Genomic DNA, 23345 nt, shown 5'->3' on the forward strand with positions numbered 1-23345 from the left:
ACTTACACCTGCTGCCACAGGACTAGTTACAAGAAATATCCATAATTTCATACTCATTCTTAAGTTGTCAGTGTTAACCTCAGCGCAATGCCACTTAGTGTGTTTGTGCGGTGCCCAACAGAATTAATCGAATGTTTCAATTTTCAATTATTGGCTGTCTGAGTACTGTCTGCAGGTGTTGCAAACCTTGCTAGCCACCACGCAACACAGCGCAATACCGCTAAGCTAAGTCATGGGATGGAAAGCAAACATTGCAACAATGTATTGTTTTTGATCTTTTCTTTTACAGATGCCCTGACTGCAGGTGTTCTGCAGGTGTTCTGTCTGCTTTCTGGGTGGGCCACAAGTCCAGGTTTGCACATTGTTAACTTTTGCACAAACAAGATAAGCACAGCCAAGCTTGCATTCATTTTTCTCCATTTCCCTTGTTTGCGCTAAGCTGCACACCATGCAAACACTGGCCAAAATAAAATAAAGAAATAAATAAAAAGATAAAAATAAGGAAACTGAGGAAAAGCAATTTATGACACTACAAAATGTTAGTACACATGAAATATTTGTACATAGGTCTGGATTTGAAGTCTCACTCCAACAAAACGTCAGAACACAGTAAGGGTGCCTTATCCCTCTTTGCCACACAAACACCTTTGCAGCAGGGAATTTAAATCATTCTGCATACAACCAACTGCAACATCATCTACAATACTATGAAACCATGTAACAGTTATTTGTTCATATACCCATTTTAGATGTAGTGCACTGAGTGATCACACAACCATTTATGAGTATTGCTTGCAAATATGCAGCTCTGTCTTACCTCTCTGTGTTTGTTGCTCATTCTTGTCTTATCTGACCAGTAATCTCAGACATGCAATCTGTAAGCCACTCTATATAATTGTCCTTAAAATGTGTGAAGATATTACCATGTAGAGCTGCTTACTGAATTCAAAACAGTGCGCCACCATGTGCATGCTGTAGTGCAATGCACACACAGTGTAAACAGACTGTGAAGGCTTTATTGAATCTGGCCAATGGTTTAAATTTTACTTACTTTATTTTAGTTTGCTGTTTGTGGTTTCATGTGACCTCCCCTGAGATGTCATTTGGTGAGATTTTTCTCCAGGTGGTATTTTGCTGCTTCCTGCATACAAGGGGCACTGAAAGATAGATATGGGAACTACAAAATAGATATAATTAACTTTATTTTTACTAATGCAATGCACTTTATAATCATGCATATGTAGACTGCATTTTTAAAAAATGTCATTTTAAATTTGACTTCATTTGTTGCAATTATTTTCTAGCTGATCAGTCAATATTTTTTTGATAAATGCTATTAACCTAAATTAGAGATTAGTAATTTTCCATTTTGTTTTTCTTTCAGGGATTGGATATGCTATTTGTATTATTGCCTTATATGTGTCATTCTATTACAACACCATCATAGCCTGGGCACTGTATTACTTCTATTCTTCATTTACTGGAACATTGCCATGGACTAACTGTGACAATAGCTGGAATACTCTTAACTGTACCAACTACTTTGGAAAAAACAAAGTTGCATGGACAAATTTCTCTAAATCACCTGCTGAAGAGTTTTATACGTAAGTGCATGTAAGTGGCTAATAAGAAAGTTTAGGAGTGATGTTCATGTAATTTATATTGCTCAACTGAAAAATGCTTGTAAATGTATAGCTGAGTGAAATATATAAGTTGAAATGTGAAATTGTAGAAATGTAGAATACAGACTGTTGTAACTATACTAAGTAGATCATAAGCAATATTATGGTATTATTTCATTTCAACAGACAACTGAAAGAGAAAAAATGTGAATATTATGTTAACAATCAATACTGAAGTGATTAATTAGCCACAGGCCATAAGAAATGTAGTTACAGAAAAAATTGTGCAAACTTTACAATATGCAAATACATATGTTAGAATGCTAGACATAAGGGGGTATGCCTCTTATATCATTTCAGATATGACAAACATTATGGGAAAATAAACATATGTGGTGGCTTCTTAAAGATTCAAGGAAAATCTAACTAAATTGCTATCAATCATATTAAACAATATGTTAGTATATAGACTCATCTATAAACTGTGCTGACAGGCTCCAGTAGAATTACTTCATAGTGGGGGATGAAATGAGATGCAAATCTGTAATTCTGTGCTGAATCATGGAGGAAGTTATATTCTTTTTTTAACTGACAGCGGGAACTTCTTATGCTTTCTTCTACTCCTAGCATTAATCATTTGCTTCTCACAGCGTTTATACTCTCTGCCACTATGGCCTGTGTCCTCTGTCATTTATGCATACACTGCTGATTAGCACATGGGACACATTTCTGATTGTGTTACTCCATGGTACTGTCTGATGTACACACTGTACAGCTACTAGAGTATGATGCATTCTTCACAAGTTAACAGCAAACATTGTAGGTCTGCAACATGTGCTTACATCCCAAGCATTGAAAGGCTGCTGTCTGAAAGCTAAGGAATCAAGAGTCTTGTAACTCATGTAGGTTGCTGCTCACACTCAGAATCAAATATGAGTTTGAGCAGGCAGATGGGGAGGGAGAGAGATGGAGTGGAAGTGTAGTTTAGAGTAGTGGAGTTTTAGGTTTAGGGAGCAGGAAGGGGAGTTTTGGGGTTAGGAAGTAGGAAGGGAGTTTTTGGGTTAGAGAACAACTGCAGAATTTAGGTTTAGGGTGGTTTGGAGTTTAAGGGTAAAGTGAGGACTTCGGTTAGGAATTAGATGGGAGTTGTAGGGTTACAGTTAGAGCTTTAGTAGGGCTATTCAATACTATAAGGTTGGGTGTTGAGAGGTATAAGTAGTAGTAATGGGAGATTGGGCTAGTGGGAGTTTAAGCACTTGCTTTTTCAAGTGTGCAAGTGTTTCACAAGCTATTAGCATACTTGTAATAGACCCCATTTTTGTTCACTTTGCCTTAGATGCAGATGCATTTTCATGACAAATATATTTGCAATGTTATGATATATGTTGTAGATTGACCTAAGTAACAATGTCTACTCAGTTGAAATACATGATTTGCAGGTCATTTTGTCCATTTTAGGAAGAGTGTGAGCTGTTTTGTGTGTGTGTGTGTGTGTGTGTGTGTGTGTGTGTGTGTGTGTGTGTGTGTGTGTGTGTGTGTGTGTGTGTGTGTGTGTGTGTGTGTGTGTGTGTGTGTGTATATATATATATATATATATATATATATATATATATATATATATATATATATATATATATATATACACGTGGGTGTACCTGAAATGATCTAAACAATATAAGACTGACAATAAAAAGATCAACTGCAAAAAGATCTTCACTGAAAAAGAATGACAAAATTAAAATTATACTGGGAGAGGGTTTGTTCCCATTCCCCACTGTTGTATGACCTCAGATTTGGTATATCTGATTGGGGGGTATGGGGGGTTAGGGGGCTTGCATCCCTGCAAAAACATTGAAAAACATGGTTTGATTTAGATTTTTCACAGTTTTCAATGTTTTCTGTGTGGTTAAATTATGTCACATTATTCACCTCTGCTAACTAAATTGGCCAGCTTCAAGGTCACACAACAGCATAAACTCTCCCCCAGTATAACTTCAGTGTTGTCAGTGTTTTCAGGTTAGATCTTTTTACTTTTATTTTTCTATTGATCTTTTTACTGTTGATCCCTAAGTTTAGATCATTTCAGGAACAACTATCTATCTATCTATATATATATATATATATATATATATATATATATATATATATATATATCCCTAAGTTTAGATCATTTCAGGAACGACTATCTATCTATATATATATATATATATATATATATATATATATATATATATATATATATATATATATTACTATAAAGCACCACTTGCTAACATGAGTATCATTATCTACAAGTATTTCTCAGTATTCCGTATTGCCATAATCATTCCCAGATGTATTGTGCATACTAATATTTATTGTGTTCTCGACAATTTATATCTGCTTATTTCACCTGTGAATAATATATCTGCAGTGCTTTAGAATCATGAAAACTCTAGCCACTTGTCTGCATACATTGTAACACTGTTTAAATGTTATCACACAACTTCTACCTGAGCAAGCCTTGTTTTTGACTTTCATAGGTTCATAGCTATGTACTAAGCTAGCTACCCTTGTGGGACATTTTAAACTTAGCCATTTTCACTTTTTGTGCTGGAATTAACCTGTGACATTTGGTTGAAGATTGACCTTGCCCGTACTATGGTCAATAAATATATAGTATTTGAATAACTGAGATAATTCCATAGATAACGGAGGGGACCCATGCATGAGATAAAGCATCTGGGAGCTGCTACTGTCCATTAGCTATACAGGGGCAATTATGGGGTAAAGTTTCCCATCCATAGATCCAAGTTGTGCATGAATATGGACAGGGTAGAATTTTATTTTATGTGGATAGGGAGTCTGTTCCAGAGCAGTGGTATCCTCTGCAGTTTATACCTGTCCCTCCAAACCACTCTGTTGATGTTGCAAAAGAGGTTTAGATCTCTAGACCAACTATTTCTGATGCCATTTGACTTGCTGATGTGCAGTAAATTCATCATTTTTAGGTCAGAGTAAGCCTTGTATGCCAGATGCAGGGTCAACTCTTAGCAGTCTGTAGGATACAGAGTATGTTGAAAGGCTTTGAATTGGTTCATGTAGGACATGTTGTTTAGGTCTTGTATCCTTTTAATAAGATATCTCTGTGGGCTTTCCAGCAGTATGTGTGTGTGTGTGTGTGTGTGTGTGTGTGTGTGTGTGTGTGTGTGTGTGTGTGTGTGTGTGTGTGTGTGTCTGTGTGTGTGTGTATGTGTCTGTATGTCTCAGACAACAATGCAAATAGATCTTGTGTACAAAACAAATTACACCAAGAGTATGTGGCACTAAACTAGGCTTTTCACAAATTGTATTAAAATAAATACATTGCTTCATTTACATATATAGCTAAAGCAGTGTTTGAAGGGAAAATTAAATCTGCTATACAAAAAAAAAATAAAAAAAATCATAGCAGTTATTTGCATGGAAACCAAATCTTAAATTCACATTTCAGAAGTTTACAGACATATAGTATTCAGTCTGTCAATTGACAGCTGACTGAGCAAAGTCTATTCTGTCAAGGCTGGCAACCAGATGAGCAAACTGATAAAGTTTTTTATTAGTATATTCTATGGTTTAGTAACCTCAGTGCTACGGTAGAGCAATACCTTCCATGGAGTGTATAGCTGTAGTGTAAAATATTTAGTGTAAAATATTTTGATAATTTGCCCTTTTGGTCTACTAGTTTTGACCAATAAAATTTACTCATGATATTTTAGTAAATCATAATGAAATATTTCAAAATGTGTATAAAACCAGAAGCACAAAACTGTGGATGGAAAGCAGTGACTCAAAGTATTGACCAAACCCAGTGCTAGAAGCAAAAAACTTCATGCTACTCAAGTCAGAAGTGACAAACTTCATGACACCCATGCAGACGGGAACTGAAAGTTCGACTGCTGAATCCTACACTAAGGCTCTGTACGAGCACATCCACTCATGCATGAATCGTGCCATCCCCAATAGAACCAAGATGCTCTCCTCCAAAAAAAGGAAGCCACTCTGGTGGTCCCCTGCCATAAACAAACTTTATAAAAAAAAGGAAGAAACAATTGCAGAAAAGAGGGAAATCCCAGGATGCAAAAAACTCCCTTATCAGCCTCAGTAAGAAGCTGAGATCCCTCATAAAATCCTCCAAAGCTAGTTACGAAAATAAAATTGCCAAAGATTCCAAAGACAACCACAAGGCATTCTATAGCTATGTCAAGAATCTAAATGGCAATGCTCAGGTCTGCCCTGAGCTACAACAGAATGGCACTAAATATACTGATCCCAAGGATATTGCCAATTTCCTGGCAGATCGATTCAATGCAAAATTCACCCCCCTCTTGCCCCCTATAGGGCTCATCTCAATACAGGAAGATTGCCAAATTCCAGTAATAACAGCCACACAGACAAAAAACTCACTCTCCAAAGGTAAAATACAGTATCCATGGGACCAGACGACATCCCAGGCTGTGTACTACATGAACTACAAAATGAACTGGCACCTCACCTAAGTGTCATGTTTAATCATAGCCTCACCTCAGGCTTTCTGCCCACTGAGTGAAGCACAGCTACAGTTATCCCACTCCACAAGGGGGATCCACCTTGGATCCTGGGACCTACCACCCCATCATTCTGATGAGCCTGATCTGCAAGGCCATTGAACATATTATCATGGAACTTATAAACAAAGACATTGGCAACCTTCAAACACTGGACCACATGCAGTTTGGGTTCATGAAAGGCCGGTCTTGTCTCCTGAACCTAATTGACTTCTTCGAATCAGTCTCCAGAGCTGTGGACAAGGATAAGGTGGTCCACACAGCCTATCTGGACCTCGCCAAGACCTTCGACACCATGCCCCACTCTGGAATCATAGATAAACTTACTAAGCTGGGCATTAATCTCTACGTTACTCGATGGGTTGCCAACTGGCTTACTGACAGAACCCACACTGTAAAAGTAGCTGACTCCAAATCCAGCTCCAGACAAGTGACAAGTGGAGTACCTCAGGGTTCAGTCCTGGGACTGCTCTTGTTTGGCATCTACTTCTCTGAACTACAGGCCAACACTAAGGGACTCTGGCTAACAAAGTTTACAGATGACTGCAAACTGGGAGCCATTATTGAATCCCCAAATGATGTGGGTATTCTACAAAAGGGCCTTACAGAAACAGATGCTTGGTGCCAGAGCCATGGGCACAAGCTCAATGCCAAGAAATGTAAAGTTATCCCCTTTGGGAAAAAACATATACCCGTGAATTACCACATAGGTGGCAGTACACTAAACACCGAAAGTGTGATAAGAGACTTAGGGACACAGGTGGACAGTGGTCTCACCTTCGATAACCACATCGCCACAACAGTCAGGAAATCCTTCTATGTGGCAGACCTCATCACAAAGGGCTTTTCATCCAAAAAAAGGAGGTTATTGTCCCACTGTACTCATCCCTAATTAGACCCATTATAGAATACAACACCCCGTTTGGTATGTACCTCTCAAGACATCTGCAACAGCTGGAAAGGCTGCAGAAATACCTCACTAAAAGAATCACAGGCCTAAAGCAGATGCCCTATGCTGACCGTCTAAAAAACTCCACCTATACTCTGTTGCATATCGTCTACTCAGAGGTGATCTCTGCTTAACATACAAGGCCATGTCAAACCCAGAGCTGTTGGACATGCTACACTTAAAGAAATCCCAATCCCTCAGAGACTCACGCTCCAGGGATCTAAACCTTGTCATCACAATGAACAAAACATGCTGGCGGGATAGGTTCCTGACCCAGAGACTCCCCAAACTCTGGAATAAACTGACCATACATGTCAAGCAGAGTGCCTCTTTGGCCCTCTTCAAAAGGAACCTTGATGACTGGATGGGAGATAGGAAATTCACCCCAGGGATCACGTCAGTCACCCTGCTAGACAGGGGTCCAGGGAAGTAAATACTGTGGGAAGAAACAGCCAGGGAATTGTTATGGCTAGGCTTGTATAGGCCCTAGGGCTGATAGCCTAGTACCAACCTATGAACCTATGACCTCAAGGAGAGCAGAGCATTAATGAGTGATATCTTATAATTAATGACAACAGCAATGAACTAACTAATAGTAAAAAAAGTGACATATTGATTATAGGGTCTCCATAGTGAAGCCAACAAAAAAGTGACATTAGTAAAGAGAGGGTAATACTTTCTTCCCTCCCTAGGCTAAAGTTAATAGATATTCCTGAAATGATTGTAAGGATACTAAATGTAAGACCAAAGTATAGTCATATTGGTTTATGTTGTAGATAAAGATTTATTATTTAGTGCCTTAACCTTTATGAAACGTAGTGCTATTACTGACTGAGAGTTTTAAAAGAGCTGATATTTTATTTATTTATTTAGTTTATTTAACATTTGTTAACTGGGAAAGTCCATCTTGGATCAAAGCCAAATTTCAGCGGCGGCCCAGGGAGAAATTCTCCAGATGTATGTCTTTCTAATATATTAATATTATTATATTAGATAGATGTAAATAGCTATTAATATTATATTAAGTGAAATTATTCCTGCCCAATGATGGAATGATTACTAACACATTAAGGCTCATATGTTTAGCAACTGATTGAGGCAGCTCTGTGTAATGTAATGTATAACATCAAGCTGTTAACATATTGGGAAGAATCTGTCTTGGATAATCAAAGGTTTCAGCTGTTGCCATCTCTCTCTAAATTCAATGCCACTCTCTTTCCTTCTTCAACAGTCTTGCCTGTCACAGGTCTTCTTTCATACAATCCAGCCATCTCTTTGCAGGACAACCTCATTTCCACTTACCTTCTTCCTGTTTGTCCCAAATTTTCTTCACCGGATTGTCTTCTTCTGATTTCCTTGACATGTGCCCAAAATCTCAGTAATCTGTTCTCTTTGACATTCTCTGCAACTGGAGGTACATGTGTTTCTGCTTTGATGTCCTCATTTCTCCTTCTTTCTCCCAACACTTGTCTCAGACACGTTATCTTCATCACATTTAGCTTTCTCAACTGCTCTGCCTTCACTGCCTTGGTTTCTGTACTATACAGCAGTACTGGTCACATCACTGTTTTGCACACCTTAAGTTTCAGCTTCTTTGGCAGTCTTCTGACACATACCACCCCTGACACTCTGTGCTACTCTGTTGCAGCCCTCGTTCGGACTTCCCTTTTCCTCAATCACCCCTCCCAGATTCTTGACGCTGTTAACCTGCTCCAGTCTTTTCTATTCTATCTCAATTTTCAGCATCTTCTGATTCTCTCATTTGCTGCCATTACAACTGTCTTATCTGTACTCCATTTCATCCCCTGTGCCTTCAGTTTTGCATTTCATTCCCCTATCATTTTCTGAAATTCTTGTTCAGAGTTTACCTGTAAAGCTACATCATCTGCATACAGCAGCTTTGTTGATTTGTCACCTTTGATCTGTTTGCAAATGTAGTCCATCACCAGTATGGACAGCAGTGGTCTCAGAGATGAACTCTGGTGCACACCCAGTTCCACTGGAATGCTGTTTGTACTTGTGCAATTGGATCCTTGTACATAAGCCTGCATTAATTCTGCCAATGTTTCTGGGCCTCAGAACCATCACAGGACTGCTGAAATCTGCGTTCTTGGGACTTTCATTCACATTCATCTTCATTCTATCTTTAATGTCTTATTAAAATCAGATACTGTCCCTAAAGTATGGAGGGTAGTAATTCAAATAACTCCTGCTCTTATCTGGTTCTGTTCATCCATTGCACTCTAATTCTGTGTATATTGTATATATTTATTTTTTTGTAAACATCTCTAAGATTACATGGACTTATGTTTTATTTGCTTCTTGACAACCTTTGGCTTGTAATGTATAATGTCTTTACATCCACTTGTCTTATTTTGTATGATATTTTTTCCTGCATATTATCTGCTCACTGAGCCCAGATCATGGCTGAAAAGGGTCAATGTGACTAACCCACCCCTAGTAAACAAACAGTAAATAAATAAAAAGAGAAATAAATAATCAATTGTGATTACAATCTTCAAAACAGGAAATAATCTGGATGTATGGAATTTTAGGCTGGTAAGTCTTACATTGATTCTAGGAAAATGTTTTGAGAGATGTCTTATTGACATACTCAACAAAGAGAATAATTTGGCTTTATGTGATATTTTCAGCATGGGTTTCCTAAAAGCTGATTGACCGTTACTTCCCTGGCTAGTTTCTACATTGAAATTACAAAAGATTTGGCTATAGAGTTGAGTTGTAGTGTGATTTATTTGGACCCAACTAAAGCCTTCAATTTTTTATTACATTCTGAGATTTATAAAGTTACAAATGATAGTAAAATCAATCCTTATTTAATTAGATGTATTATGGAATGGCTGTCTAGAAGGTCCCATTGGTACAAATTCTGGGCAGAAACTCTGAACCTATGAGGATTATATCTGGAGTACCTCAGGGATCAGTTCTGTGGTCAATATTGTTTAATATAGTATTTGGAACAATTCCTTTGGATAAACATCATTGAGCCTGTAAATATGCAAATTACTGGAAGGTTCATATCCTTGTGAATAGTGATGAAGATTTCACAATTGTAAATTCCTATATGTCACAGATAGAAAATTAGGGAGACAATATGGCCTGCAGTTTAGAAAGGATAAGTGTAATGCAGTATATTAAGCAAAACTATGCATAAAGAGACCTCTAACATTTTCTTGATTTATACTGACTGAAGTGAACAGCTATAAAGATCTAAAAACAACAATTAAATCTTTCCGTTGATATACAAGCTCAAACTATGAAAAACACAGCTCTAAGGCATTTTATTTATATTCAAAACAATACATCAAGAGATGACAATTGTTCACTTTTATTATATAAAGTACATGTAACGCCAAAACTCGAGTATAACAGTACTTTTTCTAGATACATTGCTGCACAGCTTAAAAGCATTAAACAAATTAAAAGGAGGTTTACAAAGAAAATATTATATGTTAAAGATTTGGATTATATGACAGATGCAAACAGTTAAAATTATTTGCGTTCCATTACAAATATATTCTGGGTAAGCTAATTTTTGGTTTTAAGGTTTTTAGCAATAATATACTTCAGCCATTGTTGGACATAGAAGTTAATGAAAGCTCCAGAACTCATAAACATGGATTTTCTGATTCCTTTAAACATAAAAAAGTTAATAAATTACTATATAATTCCTAGAATTATACACTTATTGAATAAGATACCTGTATCAGTTAAAACAGCTAAATATATTGACAAGACCAAAATATTGTTAAATTCATGGGTAGATGAACATGTCTTTGACCCTTGCATCCAGGAGACAACACTCCTCAGTAACCATATGACCATAACACTGTCCTCCAACTTCTGAACGTATTTGCCCAAATGTCTAAATTATTAAGGGCTCTGACATAATCTAGCAGCCAATCAATCGCTATATCTGGCTAAGGCAATGCTACTTTCTTATCCTGTCGCCTTTATGTCTCTATTAATGCCAACAAACTCAAAAATTGTCACTAGTATCCTTAGTGTAATCATTATCTTTCTGTTTTCAACTTCTGAACTTGTATATATGTCATATTCTACATTTCATTTAGGCTCAGAGTGGTTGTTTAGTTTATCTTGCATATCTTGCATTATGTCATTTGATCCTACTATGGCTTTGTATGCAAATATATTTCTCCTTCCCTGAGTACTAATAAAGCTGTTATCTATTTGCTTAATCTTTTTGCACAGTTCTGACATCTGGTAATCTATTTCTTCAATATTTTGTTGTGTCACGAACTAATTCAAAAGCTGGTAATGTAGGAGTTACTGAATGCATATTTTAAGTTTTTATATGTGTAAATATATTTGTCTTCTAGTATTATTTTTATGCTTTCCCCTTTGTTTATCCCCTCTTCGTGACAGTCTTTTTATGATTTTTCTAAAGGGCATTTATAGTTGAGGGTTTCACTTAATTGCAGTCCTGTGTTCATGTTCTTTTTGCACCATGAAAGAAATACCTGTGGCCTTATAAAATAATAAAACAAAGCTTGCTATCTATATTCAATGATAAGAAATAAAAAAAGCAAATACTATAACTTAAAGCAGAGCACTCTTCTATATTCAGTGATTTTATGAGTGTTTTTTCCAAGCAAAAGCTTAGCTATCTACCTTATTTATTACATTAGATTCTGCACTTGTGTCTATGAACATCAAGGTGGCACATACTACTTCAGTTCACACTATATTTGGTTTATGAGTAAAGACTCACAGATACAAATACTAAACAAAACAGAAGTCTGTTGTGCCCATACTGGGGTAATACACAAATGGGTATGACTGCTCATAAGCATCTAAACAAAAATGATGGCATGTCATAATGTGGCTGACATAACTTGATATATCCCCCTTTTTCACTGCTACTGTCCCTACCCTTCTTCTGCCTGTATTCACAAATTATACTTTACCCTTCACTCTTCCTCTTGACACTTCTTCCTCCATTCCCAAGTATCCTAGCTCTATTTACTCTATACCCTAGCTTCTATACAAGACTAAGAAGCATCCCCCTTTCTTTTATACTCCTTGTGACATTCCTTCCTATGGGCCAGCAACTAAGGAGCCTGAATCCTCACCACTGACACCGGTGAGGGACATTCACTTGGAACAAAAATAGATACACACAGTATTTCCAGCTGCAGCTCTCTGCATCAAGCACAATTTCCATTAAGAGCTAACAGGGAACACACTCAGTCCAATAACACAGATGAATAGATTCACACAGATGAAGAAAAAACAGTACTCAACTAATTTCACTATTTTTCCTGACTGATCTAAAGATTTACTATTCCCTGGTTACTTGCTAAAGCAAGACACGATGATGTAGGTGAAGGGTCCTTCTTCTCAGGTTTCAAAACCAGACTGCTCTGAGACTTCTGTCTCATCTGGTATTAAAACATCATTTCAGTCCTGGATTACAAAATGACATCACATACATCTAGTCATCTGATTTCTGGTTCCCATACTACCCCCCTGTATGAGAAAGTGAACCAGAATCTCGCACATATGTGTTACCATGCACACAGATAGAGCTTTGTTAAGATGTGTTATAGCATCTAGAGGCCACAGAACTATTTCAACACTTCCACTCTTCCAGGGTAGCATACAGCAGGATTCCTAGCCCATGTTTTCACAGACATTTTTATCTCTGGCTGCAATCATAACTGTAAGATACATTCTTTATGGCCTAAATTAGGTAATTTCATTTCAGGATACTTTTTCTAAAAGTTAGCTGGGGCCCAGCTTAACCTCCTTTCTTCTAGTATCTTTTGTTACATGTAATCAGTTACAACAGTACAGTCTGACATACATGTATATTTCTTTTCTGTCTTGCAGGACACATTGTTGGTACATTTTTAACACACGCAGCTTTACAAATACATTTTTCATCACAAGCATCTGTACAAATCAGTTTGATTTACAAATGACATATAATTCTTTAAAAAACTCCAGCTTGCTATGCTGGCATATGTTACACATCCACTGCTCTACTTCTCGTGGTATAGATGGCAATACCTCACATCTTCACATCTCTCCCCACTTTGATGACTCAAGCTAGTTCTTCAAGTGACTCTTGAGAAATATGGCTTGAGAGGAATGATCCTGTCTGGGAATACATTAATCCAGAAGTTCCCAAAGTGTGAGCCGCGGCACCCTGGGGAGCCGTGGTTTCCTCACAGGGCCGCCGCAAACTAATACCCTTTTTTTCTTTTGTTTTTTTTTAAATTTTCACGCTGTTTGAGCTGACATCATCACGTGTGCGATGACGTCAGCTCCATCAGGGTTAGAAGCCTGTCGGAATTGAGCAAGGAGCTCACGCATATCCGTCTGGGCATGGCTGCATTAGACATTGACAGATTAAGTGAATGAGAATTACTATATAGTTCCTGAAGGAAAAGAGGTCTATAATTTTAATTATTAATAGTGTAATTCACCACCTTTACTCCAAGTCACTGGTTTTAGGAGGGATTAAGAAGGGGCAGAGCTAAAATCAGAATCAGGGACGTCCATGAAAATCAGCGACAGTCAGGAGGTATGGCTTCATTCTGAAACTGAAAGCAAAATGGGTTTAGTTATAAAACAGTGTTATCAGCTGCGTTTGTCAGACAACACGTTTGAAGCTTGCAGGACAAACAGAAATGGAAAAACGATGAAGGAAATGGAGTAAAAATTCAAGTGGTGGCTGCTTCATGCAAGGTAGGTATGTATGTATGTATTTGAAATTGCTTCTTTCCAGCTGCTCACTAAATGAGGAGAATAACAGCCTATTTTGTTTGTACAGCTATTGCTATTACCGACACTTGTCTTTGCTATCCAGGATGGCGAAGTAGGGCAACAGAAGTTTATCAGGCATTTCTGATCTTTGTAGACATTCATTTCCTGACCCTGTACTTTGGCGTCGTCACAAGTAAAACAAAAATGTTGCATTGTGTACTAACAATAGGAACTGTTGAATGTACTACAGGGAAGTGTTTCCTGAGCAGAGTTCTCAACGAATTAAGAAGAAATATCAACAGAAAGAGTGAGCGAGATAAACATAATTAAGGACAGTTTTTTAAAATATTAGTGCTATTAACTTGAGACATGGACAGAATAAGTGAACGTGAATTAATATACATTTTCCTGAAGTAAAAGAAGTGTATAATGTTAATTATTTTCATTTTGTAATTTTCACTAGAAATCAATGGTTGTAGGAGAGATTAAGATTGGTAGAGCCAATATATGAGTCAAAATAAGGAATGTGTCTGAAAATTGGGAACAATTGAGCAGGGTACACCAGTTTAACTGCACTATGGACAGAGATGCAAAGTGATTCAGTAATGTGCTGTGTTATAGTGGCTTCTGGTTAAACATCCTACATTAGTACAAGAATGTACCCATGCAGGTGCAACTTTTCTTTTCTCTTGATGACTGCATTGTTTGTAGAGCTTTGTACATTATTTCTAGAACATTTTTATGCTCATACATGCATGACTATGGAATATGATTAATTTTACTTAAGAACAAGCATATTTCCATCTTTCTGTATTTTAACTACACGTGTATGTACAGTTTGTATATTTATCTCTCTCTCTCTCTCTCTCTATATATATATATATATATATATATATATATATATATATATATATATATATAATGTATGTGTGTATATATGGTTTATGATGAAGGGAGATACTGTCAGCACAGCTATCTGGAATTTTGTGAATAACTGTATGTCATTTGTGAGTATTTATAAAGTGTTTGTGTTTGAAATGCATCCACAGTGTGCTCTGCTGGAAGACAACAGAAATATACGTGCACTATTGTAACTGTCTAATTACACAGTAAGATTGGATACCCTTTGTTAAGGGCCTTAAAACTGCTGATAAGGAATTGACTGGTGGCAGTAGTAACTACATTAATATGCACTTTATGCGCGCCATGGGGGGCTTGGGAAAACCTGGATTCAGCAAGGGAGCCGAGAATCGAAAAAGTCTGGGAACCACTGCATTAATCCATATCCTGTCTTGAGAACCTGTCTGCTTTGGCATTGCTGACCCCACTACAGAGCTGCACTGTCATGTCATATGCCTGCAACCCTAGGCTGTACATTAGTAACTTGGCATTTTGCTGGCTGGCTCAATGTAGCCATGTTAAGGTATTGTGGTAGGTAACTACAGTGAATTTCCATTCATACAGATAGGGTTAAAGTTTCTGCAGTGCCTATACTATAGCTAGACATTCTTTTTTTACACCTGCATAACATTCCTTCTTTAATACACCCCGGGGATAACTTCTGTGTCTCTGCTGGACAGTGGCACAGGAAATAACTTTCTTGGGTGGCATAAGCTATGGAACCTTGCTGGCTATGCTTACCTAGGCCCTTGGGCAGATAGCGTAGTACCTACCTATGAACCTATAATTGGAGTCTATGGCTGAGATGTACAACTGGGTTCTCTTCTCCCTCTGAAGAAACCTGAGTACAGCCCCCACCCCATGGTTTGAAGCATCTACCTGCACAACAAATTCATAGGTTCATAGGTTCATAGGTTCATACTAGGTTATCTGCCCAAGGGCATTTATTTTAGCCTAGCAGTATTAGTTATGTGGCTACCCCCACCCCTTTAAAAAAAAAAAATACATTTTGACACTGAAGTAATCCCTGGTGTATATCTCCGATCTCCCATCCATTGGTCAAGATTCCCTCTTGACAAACAAGGCCATGCAGGTGCTCTGCCTCACATGTACCGGATCTCCACAGCACAGCATAGGTGACACTTACACACACACTTACTCCCTTTCACACACACCACTTTGATTCTTTGCTGTAATTTGGACTGGCTAACACAGGGGGTCCTCCCAAGGCTGCTTTAAGCTCTTGGAATGCCTGCTCACAGGCTGGGGTCCATACTACCTTATCTGGCCTGTTTTTCCTCATTGGGTCTGTGAGGTGAGCAGCTATTGGTCTATAATTGGGAACAAATTTTCTAAAGTATCCCACTGTTTCCAAGAATACCCTCACCTGCTTTTTAGGAACAAGAGCATGCAACATCTGAATAGCTTCCATTTTGGCAGGTTCTGGCCTGATACCACTTCCCACTCTATGTCCCAGGTAGGAGACCTCTGCCATACCCACCTGACACTTACTGTGCTAAATGGTCAACCCTGCCCTTTGCAGTCTGACGAGGACCTCTCTGACATGCTGAAGATGTTCATGCCAGCAATGGCTGTAAATGGCAATATCATCTGATAAGCAAGGGCATAATCTCCTACTCCTGCTAGGATATGATCTATGAGCCTCTCAAAGGTCAATGGGGCATTTTCATCCAAAACAGCATCCTTGTGAACTCATATAATCCAAACGGAATAACAAAGGCTGACCTCTCTCTCTAGTGGTGAGAGTGAAGGACACCTGCCAGTAGCCTTTGGTTAAATCAGTAGTGGTTAGATACTTAGCCCCACTCAGTTGCTCTAAGGATTCCTCTGTCATAGGTATGAGTTAAGCATCTGACTCTCTGTGACTATTTTGTTTTCTGTAGTCCACACAAAACCTGGTCCTGCCACCTTTCTTTGATACCAACACCACTGGAGACTGCTGGACTCCTGGATTAACCCCATTTCCAGTATATCACATATCACATTATTCAGTTATTAGTTTTAAGGGTAAAGTGACAGAATTAAAATAAGTTATGTAAAGAATAGGTAGTAATAGTTATTCAGTATACTCAAGGCATAGCAGGAGAGGCTTAATTTGTTAATTTACAGATTACAGTGCACTTTACATAATTATTGTACATTAGACAGAAAGTTAAAATAACACTGACAGAGTATGCAAAGGCATAGATCTGAAATGCAGAAAGCATAGGTTTTAGTAAACTATTACAGTGCATAAATATTTACATGATATTTAAAACCCAAATTTAGGAGTCAGACATCTATTACAGCACATATTAAAAAGTTAAATAGAGTTATTAAAAATCTAGCTGAAAATTTATTGACACAAGTTAATATAGTATATAGTAATTATGCTTCAAGACCAGTTATAAATTTATCTCTCTACTGCCAATTTCAGTTAAGTCTTCAGAAAATAGCCATCATGCTTGATAGGCTATATAATAAAAAAGGAAATGGACTAAATAGTACAATGTTTGATGATTTAAATCTATGGATAACAGGGAAAGGTTTCATTTGCTATAAGACAGAGACATTATGCTACAATATGGTACCAGTTTGTAAGGTAGGAAACATGGGCACTAGTCAGTGTAATTTTACCATTACAGCATACAACAATATGGAAGAAAAATAGGCAGGGTTAACAGTTTGTACTCTAACGTGACTGGAGACTCACAGAGACAAGCTGAAGACATCTATGGCATTTTCTTCATGCTGTTTCTGGAACAGTAGGTTTGAAAGAATTACCTGGCCTAATCAGTTATAGAAACCACAGAATTAAGAGACACTGATTTTCAGAATAATTTGCAGGTCTTAGATACATCACACATACATCAGAACTTAGACTTAAACTCTAAAAAGATTATGGATCTAGGTAATGGGGTAATCATTGGAGTAGGTATATTTCCTGCATATGGAGCTGTTAAAGCTATTTGAGAATTATGCAGATTAGCCACATTGCTGGAGGTATTAGCTAATAGTACCTTTGAGACCACAGAGGACATCACTATCTATCAGGACACATCTGCAGATTATGAGTGAGGTGGCATAAACCCTGTATATTCAAACCAGATTACAGTAGATAGTAATACAGATATGAGATAACTACAAAAGAAGGTCTCTGTAAAACTTTCATCATGGACCTCAGAGAGAGCTGTTTGACAGAGGGTTTTCACTTTAAAATAGTTGTTAGGCATAATGTAGAATAATAGGTCTGAAAATATAGAGTCAGATTTCTGTTGTCATTTTTGCATGCAGTTTTAGTAAAAGACAGTTAAATATAAGGAAAAAGATAATCTTGATGGCTAAGCATGAGATGTGCAGAAATAATAGTTCTCAAGGCTACAGAATGTTTCTTTCTCAAGGTAAAGATATATGTACTTGCAATGGAATGCTAGATAAAGAATAGACAGTCTGGTAGTGTGAGGAACATGAAGACAAGGCTTGAATACCAAAGCTAAAGAGGCATGTAAAACGTTACAGGGTTTTGGTATTATTAGGAAATACTTCAGACGTGGTCAGTTGAATCAGTTAAGTAAGTTTTTGTACTAATATCCAAAAAGGCTTTGCAGTACAGACACTCAAGCCCAAGTACTGAAGTCAGGCCAAATATCCAGCATTATTCAGGAGGAAAAGACTGTTTCAGTTGACATTATTCAGGAGAATCAGAATATATGTGCAGAACCTTTGGATATATTTATCAGCACTGTTATATTTATTAGCACTGTTACTGTTATACAGCATTCCAGAATATTATGTTATTTGGATGTCATTCATCTTCACTGTACATAATAAAGCATTCTTAGCTAAACTATAGTTTGCAAATGTTATTGTGTAAGGTACAAGAAGATTTGGCCCATAAAGGAGAGACTGGTTCCTGTTCAGGACAAATTTGGGTAACTAACAGATAAAGATATTCATTCCAGTCTCATTTTGGTTGATTCCAGTTAATTCCAATATCATCCAGTATAACAATTCTTTCACACATATTTTATATAATACAAACTGAACAACATTATTTAAAAAGTCATTCCAGGTTTGATGAAAACAGATTTTTATAGTCAGAGCATCAAAAGCATTGCTCCTAGAGAAAAATAATAAAGATATAGGGAATGGCATTTTTTTCATTTATTGTGGGAGGGAATCTGCAACCCCCCATATCCTGGCCCTCCATTATATTAAACTATCTTGGGTCTCACCTTAGCTTCCCCCAAAAAGCAATTTTTTTCAATGTTTGCAGTTTTTAATTAATTATACTTCTAATGAAAGTTGATGTAGATGCTATTTTACTCTAGAATACCTTGTGCACAAAGCTTTTGATTTTCTCCTATGCCTTAGCAACAAGTTTTCATTGTTTTCTAAACATTGTATATAAAGAAGCAAATCTGAATATTTTGGACAACAAGCTTTATGATCTGTATTACATACAAATCGTTTGTTTTTTGTTAAAATAAAATGGTATGCATTTATTTTAAATATTATTTAGCAAACATAAATATACTGCTAAAGAAACTGGTATTTTTACTAAAATAAAAAAATGAATGTAAAGAAAAACATTTGCATTCATGGGAATTTATTCTACCACTTTCGACTAAAATTGTGCATTTCCTTTTATAACTGCAGGAGAAATGTGCTTGAGATCCACAAGTCACCTGGACTGCACGATGTAGGCAACATCCGCTGGCAGCTGCTTCTCTGCCTATTTCTGATTTTCACAATTGTCTACTTCAGTCTTTGGAAAGGAGTGAAAACTTCAGGAAAGGTAGTTAAATATTTCCAAGAAAGTACAATTTCCATGTGTTACCTTTTTTTTTAATTTTACTGGATTTTATATAGCATTAACTAACCAGTATATGATAAATACTGCTGCATACTCTGTTCTTGGGAAACTGAAGCAACCACAAGTATGTTCTGCTCTCACAATGAAAAATACTGCAAGAACTACATCCACTACAATACATTTTTTTCAGTTTCATTTCGTTGCAGAAAAGATGGAACAAAAAACACACAGTATCATTTTATTTTTGTAAAAAAAATATTTTATTTTAGCTTTATTCTTAAAAATGTTGTTTTTGCTGTTTAAGATGTGACTGGGAATTGTTATGCACAAGTCGCCAGCCTCCCCTTGAAGAACCTCTTGCATCATTTGATCAATGATCAATAAGGTTTATATTCAATCTCTTCCCATTTCAGCCCAGCCTGTCCTCTTTTCTACATTACTGCATACATTTTTAGTTACTAAACTAGTTAAGGGTATGGTTTGATGGCATTCACTTTTTCGAACTCCTCCCAGAAGAACAGGGGCTAAGGGTGTAAAACTGATGATTGTCAGGCGATGGTAGGAAATCAGGAAAAAATACTTATGCTATTAGGGTATAATTCACTGAAAGAGTAGTTATATCATTATCATGAAGAACTAGAAACATTGTTAAAAATGTGCAATTCAAATAACAAATCATTAGTTGCTATCCTTTTCTAAACACATAATTTTGAAAACTTCAAAAGATGTACATGAATATAACTGCATTAATGAAGTGTTTAATAGGTTCATAGGTGACTACTAGGCTAATTGCCCCAGGAGACCTTTAAAACCTGAGACCTATTTTCATATTTGTAAATGGCAGGATAAATTACCCAGGGGCATCTATGTGGGTATAGGTGGCAGAGCATTTAGAAGCTGCCTCTGTCCAACAGGGACATAGCTGCCAGTCCAGGGGTAAACTTTTGATTCCCCATTCATTGGTCCAGGTTACATCTGAATTGGGTCAGAGACAAGCATTGTTCCACATGGATGGAAAGCCTGTTCCAGAGTACGTGTGGACTCTGAGTCATGTACTTGTTCCTCCATGTCCTATTCATATTGCAAACAAGGTTTAGGTCTTTTAATCAGATATTTCTAATGCTGTTAGACTTGCAGCAAGTCCATAAGTACTGGATCAGATGATGCCTTATAAACAAGGCACAGATCACCTCTCAGTTGTATGTAGAATCTGAATATAAATATAAGTCTTTGAGGCAGTCTGTGCTTTCTGTGCAGTTAATGCCTTGCATTCTTTTTGTGAGGAACTTCTGTGGATGTTAAAGTTGTTGTGTATACCTGGTTAGGCACATACCAAGGGGAGCATTGTACTCAATGATTGGCCTAATGAGGGATGAGTACAGTGGGACAATGACTTCCTTGGACCTGGGTGCCATACCTTTGCTTATAAGTTGAGCAATATTGAATGACTTCCTTTCAACAGTAGACAGATGATGGTCAAAGGCCAAGTGACTGTTCACATAACTTCCCAAGTCCCTAATTACTGGGTCCACTCTTAGGGATATATTGTCTATGTGGTAATTCTTGGGATGGACAACTTTCCACAGGATACTGTTATACATTTTTGGCATTGCGTTTTAGACCATGGCTGTAGAACCAATTATTAGTTTGAGACAAGTCATCTTGGAGGGTATTAGTATCCTTAGGGGATTCTATGATTGTGCTAAGCTTGCAGTTGTCCAAAAACCTGGTCAGCAAAAGGCCATTGATGTTAGCATTGACTTCCAAAAAGAAAATGCCATAAAGAAGCATCTCCAGCACTGAACCCTGAGGGACTCTGATAGTGACTAATCTTTTTGTGGAGATAAATTCATCTATCTGACTTTCTGTGTCCTATCTGTGAGCTAGTTGGATATCCAACGGGTGACATAGGGCTTTACTCCTAGTTTCATGAGTTTGATAACAATGCTTGAATGGGGAGATGGTGTCAAATGCTTTAGCCAGGTCAAAATGTGCAGTGTGTATTGTTTTGTGCTCATCAATAGCTTTGGTGACTTTCTTGAAAAAATCTACCAGGATGAATAGGCACAATCTGCCTTTGTCAAAATCAAGCTATTTTTAGATCCAGTGTCTGAAGGTTTTCTGTGTCTTTATTTACAGTATCATAATATAGAAAGTCTACTCAATGTTCCTCTGCTGTTTGCATGGTATGGGTGAACACATATACCAGGGACCCACCTATGTTTAGAAACTGCACTATTGTATAACAGCTGCCTACTGCTTGGATTGACTAAGAGGATAACTGAGCATGCATTTTAGTTACAAACAATGTTCTAGTGCCTCTGTGTTGTGAGCAAAATCCAATGAGGGATGCTCAGCTAAACTAGGCATAACCCTATGCCCTTTCCATCAGATGACAGGGGAATCAGTCATGGTTTAGACCATCCCACTAGGTACTGTGTTACTCTTAGCTTTTAAGAATAGCATGAGGCTCAAAGATTTGGTGGCCAGTAAGGTCTTCTTCCTTTACTTGCTCCATAACTGTGAGGCCTAGGCATGTGGCTTATTCTGCTGGTGCAGATGCATGCATTTATTTATTTATTTATTTATTTATTTATTTATTTGGTTGTTTGTTTGTGTATGTACATATGTATGTATGTATGTAATCTTTCAATAAACTGGTTGAATGAATTAATCTGGCTGGTTCATTTTTAGTTATGATGGGAAATAAGCATCATAAAAATATTAATACAGTACAAAACTAAGCAATATAAATAGTCTGCACAAGTAACAATTAAAAAGCTGCAGTGTTACAGATTACTTATCCTTTGAAGTAAGACTGCTTCTGTACTGCAATGGCAAACTTGACTGCAGTACAGAATCAGGTGTTGCACGAGTTATCTTCAAGTCTGGTTAAAAGTAAATTAGAGTGACTGCAATTCCCAGGAGTTGAGTACTATACTGATTACAGGGTTCATTCTGATTGCTCGTGAGCAGTCTCAATGGATAGCTACTGTCAGTCATTGGCTATCCTATTACAACTGTGTCTATAAGTGGTGATGTCATTTCTTACTTTATATATAGTGCAGTATGGATTTAAATGTGCAGTAATGCTCTAAAGAATAGACATATACATGTGACATGTACACAACTCATTTACATGGATGAACCGCACCATTTATAATCTTACTAGAAATCCAAATATATTCTGATGCTGGTGCAAACTAGAATCTGTACCACATTTACTTCTGATAATCTACAAAGCTGATTTGACTAGTTTTCTACCACCATCATTTATCAGTTCTATTCCCTGCTTGCTCGGACTGAGTTTCAAACTGGCTAAAAGGTTGAATGAAGTCCTAACAACCCAAACAAGATCATTTGGACTTGTATGAAAGCTTTTTATTTGACTTAATAGACTGTAAATATAAATCAGTTACAAATAAAGGAAGTAAACGTGCATTATTCTGTATTTGTTGTTATAAAATAAAAAAAAATGTTAATTTACCTTTCTTGTTTAGGTTGTTTGGGTAACGGCCACACTCCCCTATGTTGTTCTGTTTATACTATTCATTCGTGGAATTACTTTACCGGGGGCATGGAGAGGCATCGAATTCTATCTTAGACCCAACTGGAAAAAGTTGACTGAAACAAGTGTGAGTAAAATTTATATAATCTCAGTGCCCTGATCAAATGTTGTGTAGCATGCATTTGTAATGTGTAACGATGATATTAATTAGCCTTATTACTTAGTTACACAA

General features: G+C 37.1%; 1 protein-coding gene across 1 annotated transcript in view; it reads left to right on the forward strand.

The window, feature by feature from the left end:
• The window catches only part of LOC122800267 (sodium-dependent serotonin transporter-like), a 333197-nt gene that overhangs the window by 157786 nt on the left and 152066 nt on the right, over nt 1-23345 (forward strand). The window contains exons 3-5 of the mRNA XM_044069756.1: nt 1385-1604; nt 19449-19587; nt 23106-23240. Coding sequence (XP_043925691.1) covers nt 1385-1604; nt 19449-19587; nt 23106-23240 — 494 coding nt within the window. The remainder of the gene's footprint in view (nt 1-1384; nt 1605-19448; nt 19588-23105; nt 23241-23345) is intronic.

The sequence above is a fragment of the Protopterus annectens genome, chromosome 4.part0 (genome assembly GCF_019279795.1).
Source record: "Protopterus annectens isolate FY-2018-M chromosome 4.part0, PAN1.0, whole genome shotgun sequence".
In the NCBI taxonomy this organism is placed as follows: domain Eukaryota; kingdom Metazoa; phylum Chordata; order Ceratodontiformes; family Protopteridae; genus Protopterus; species Protopterus annectens.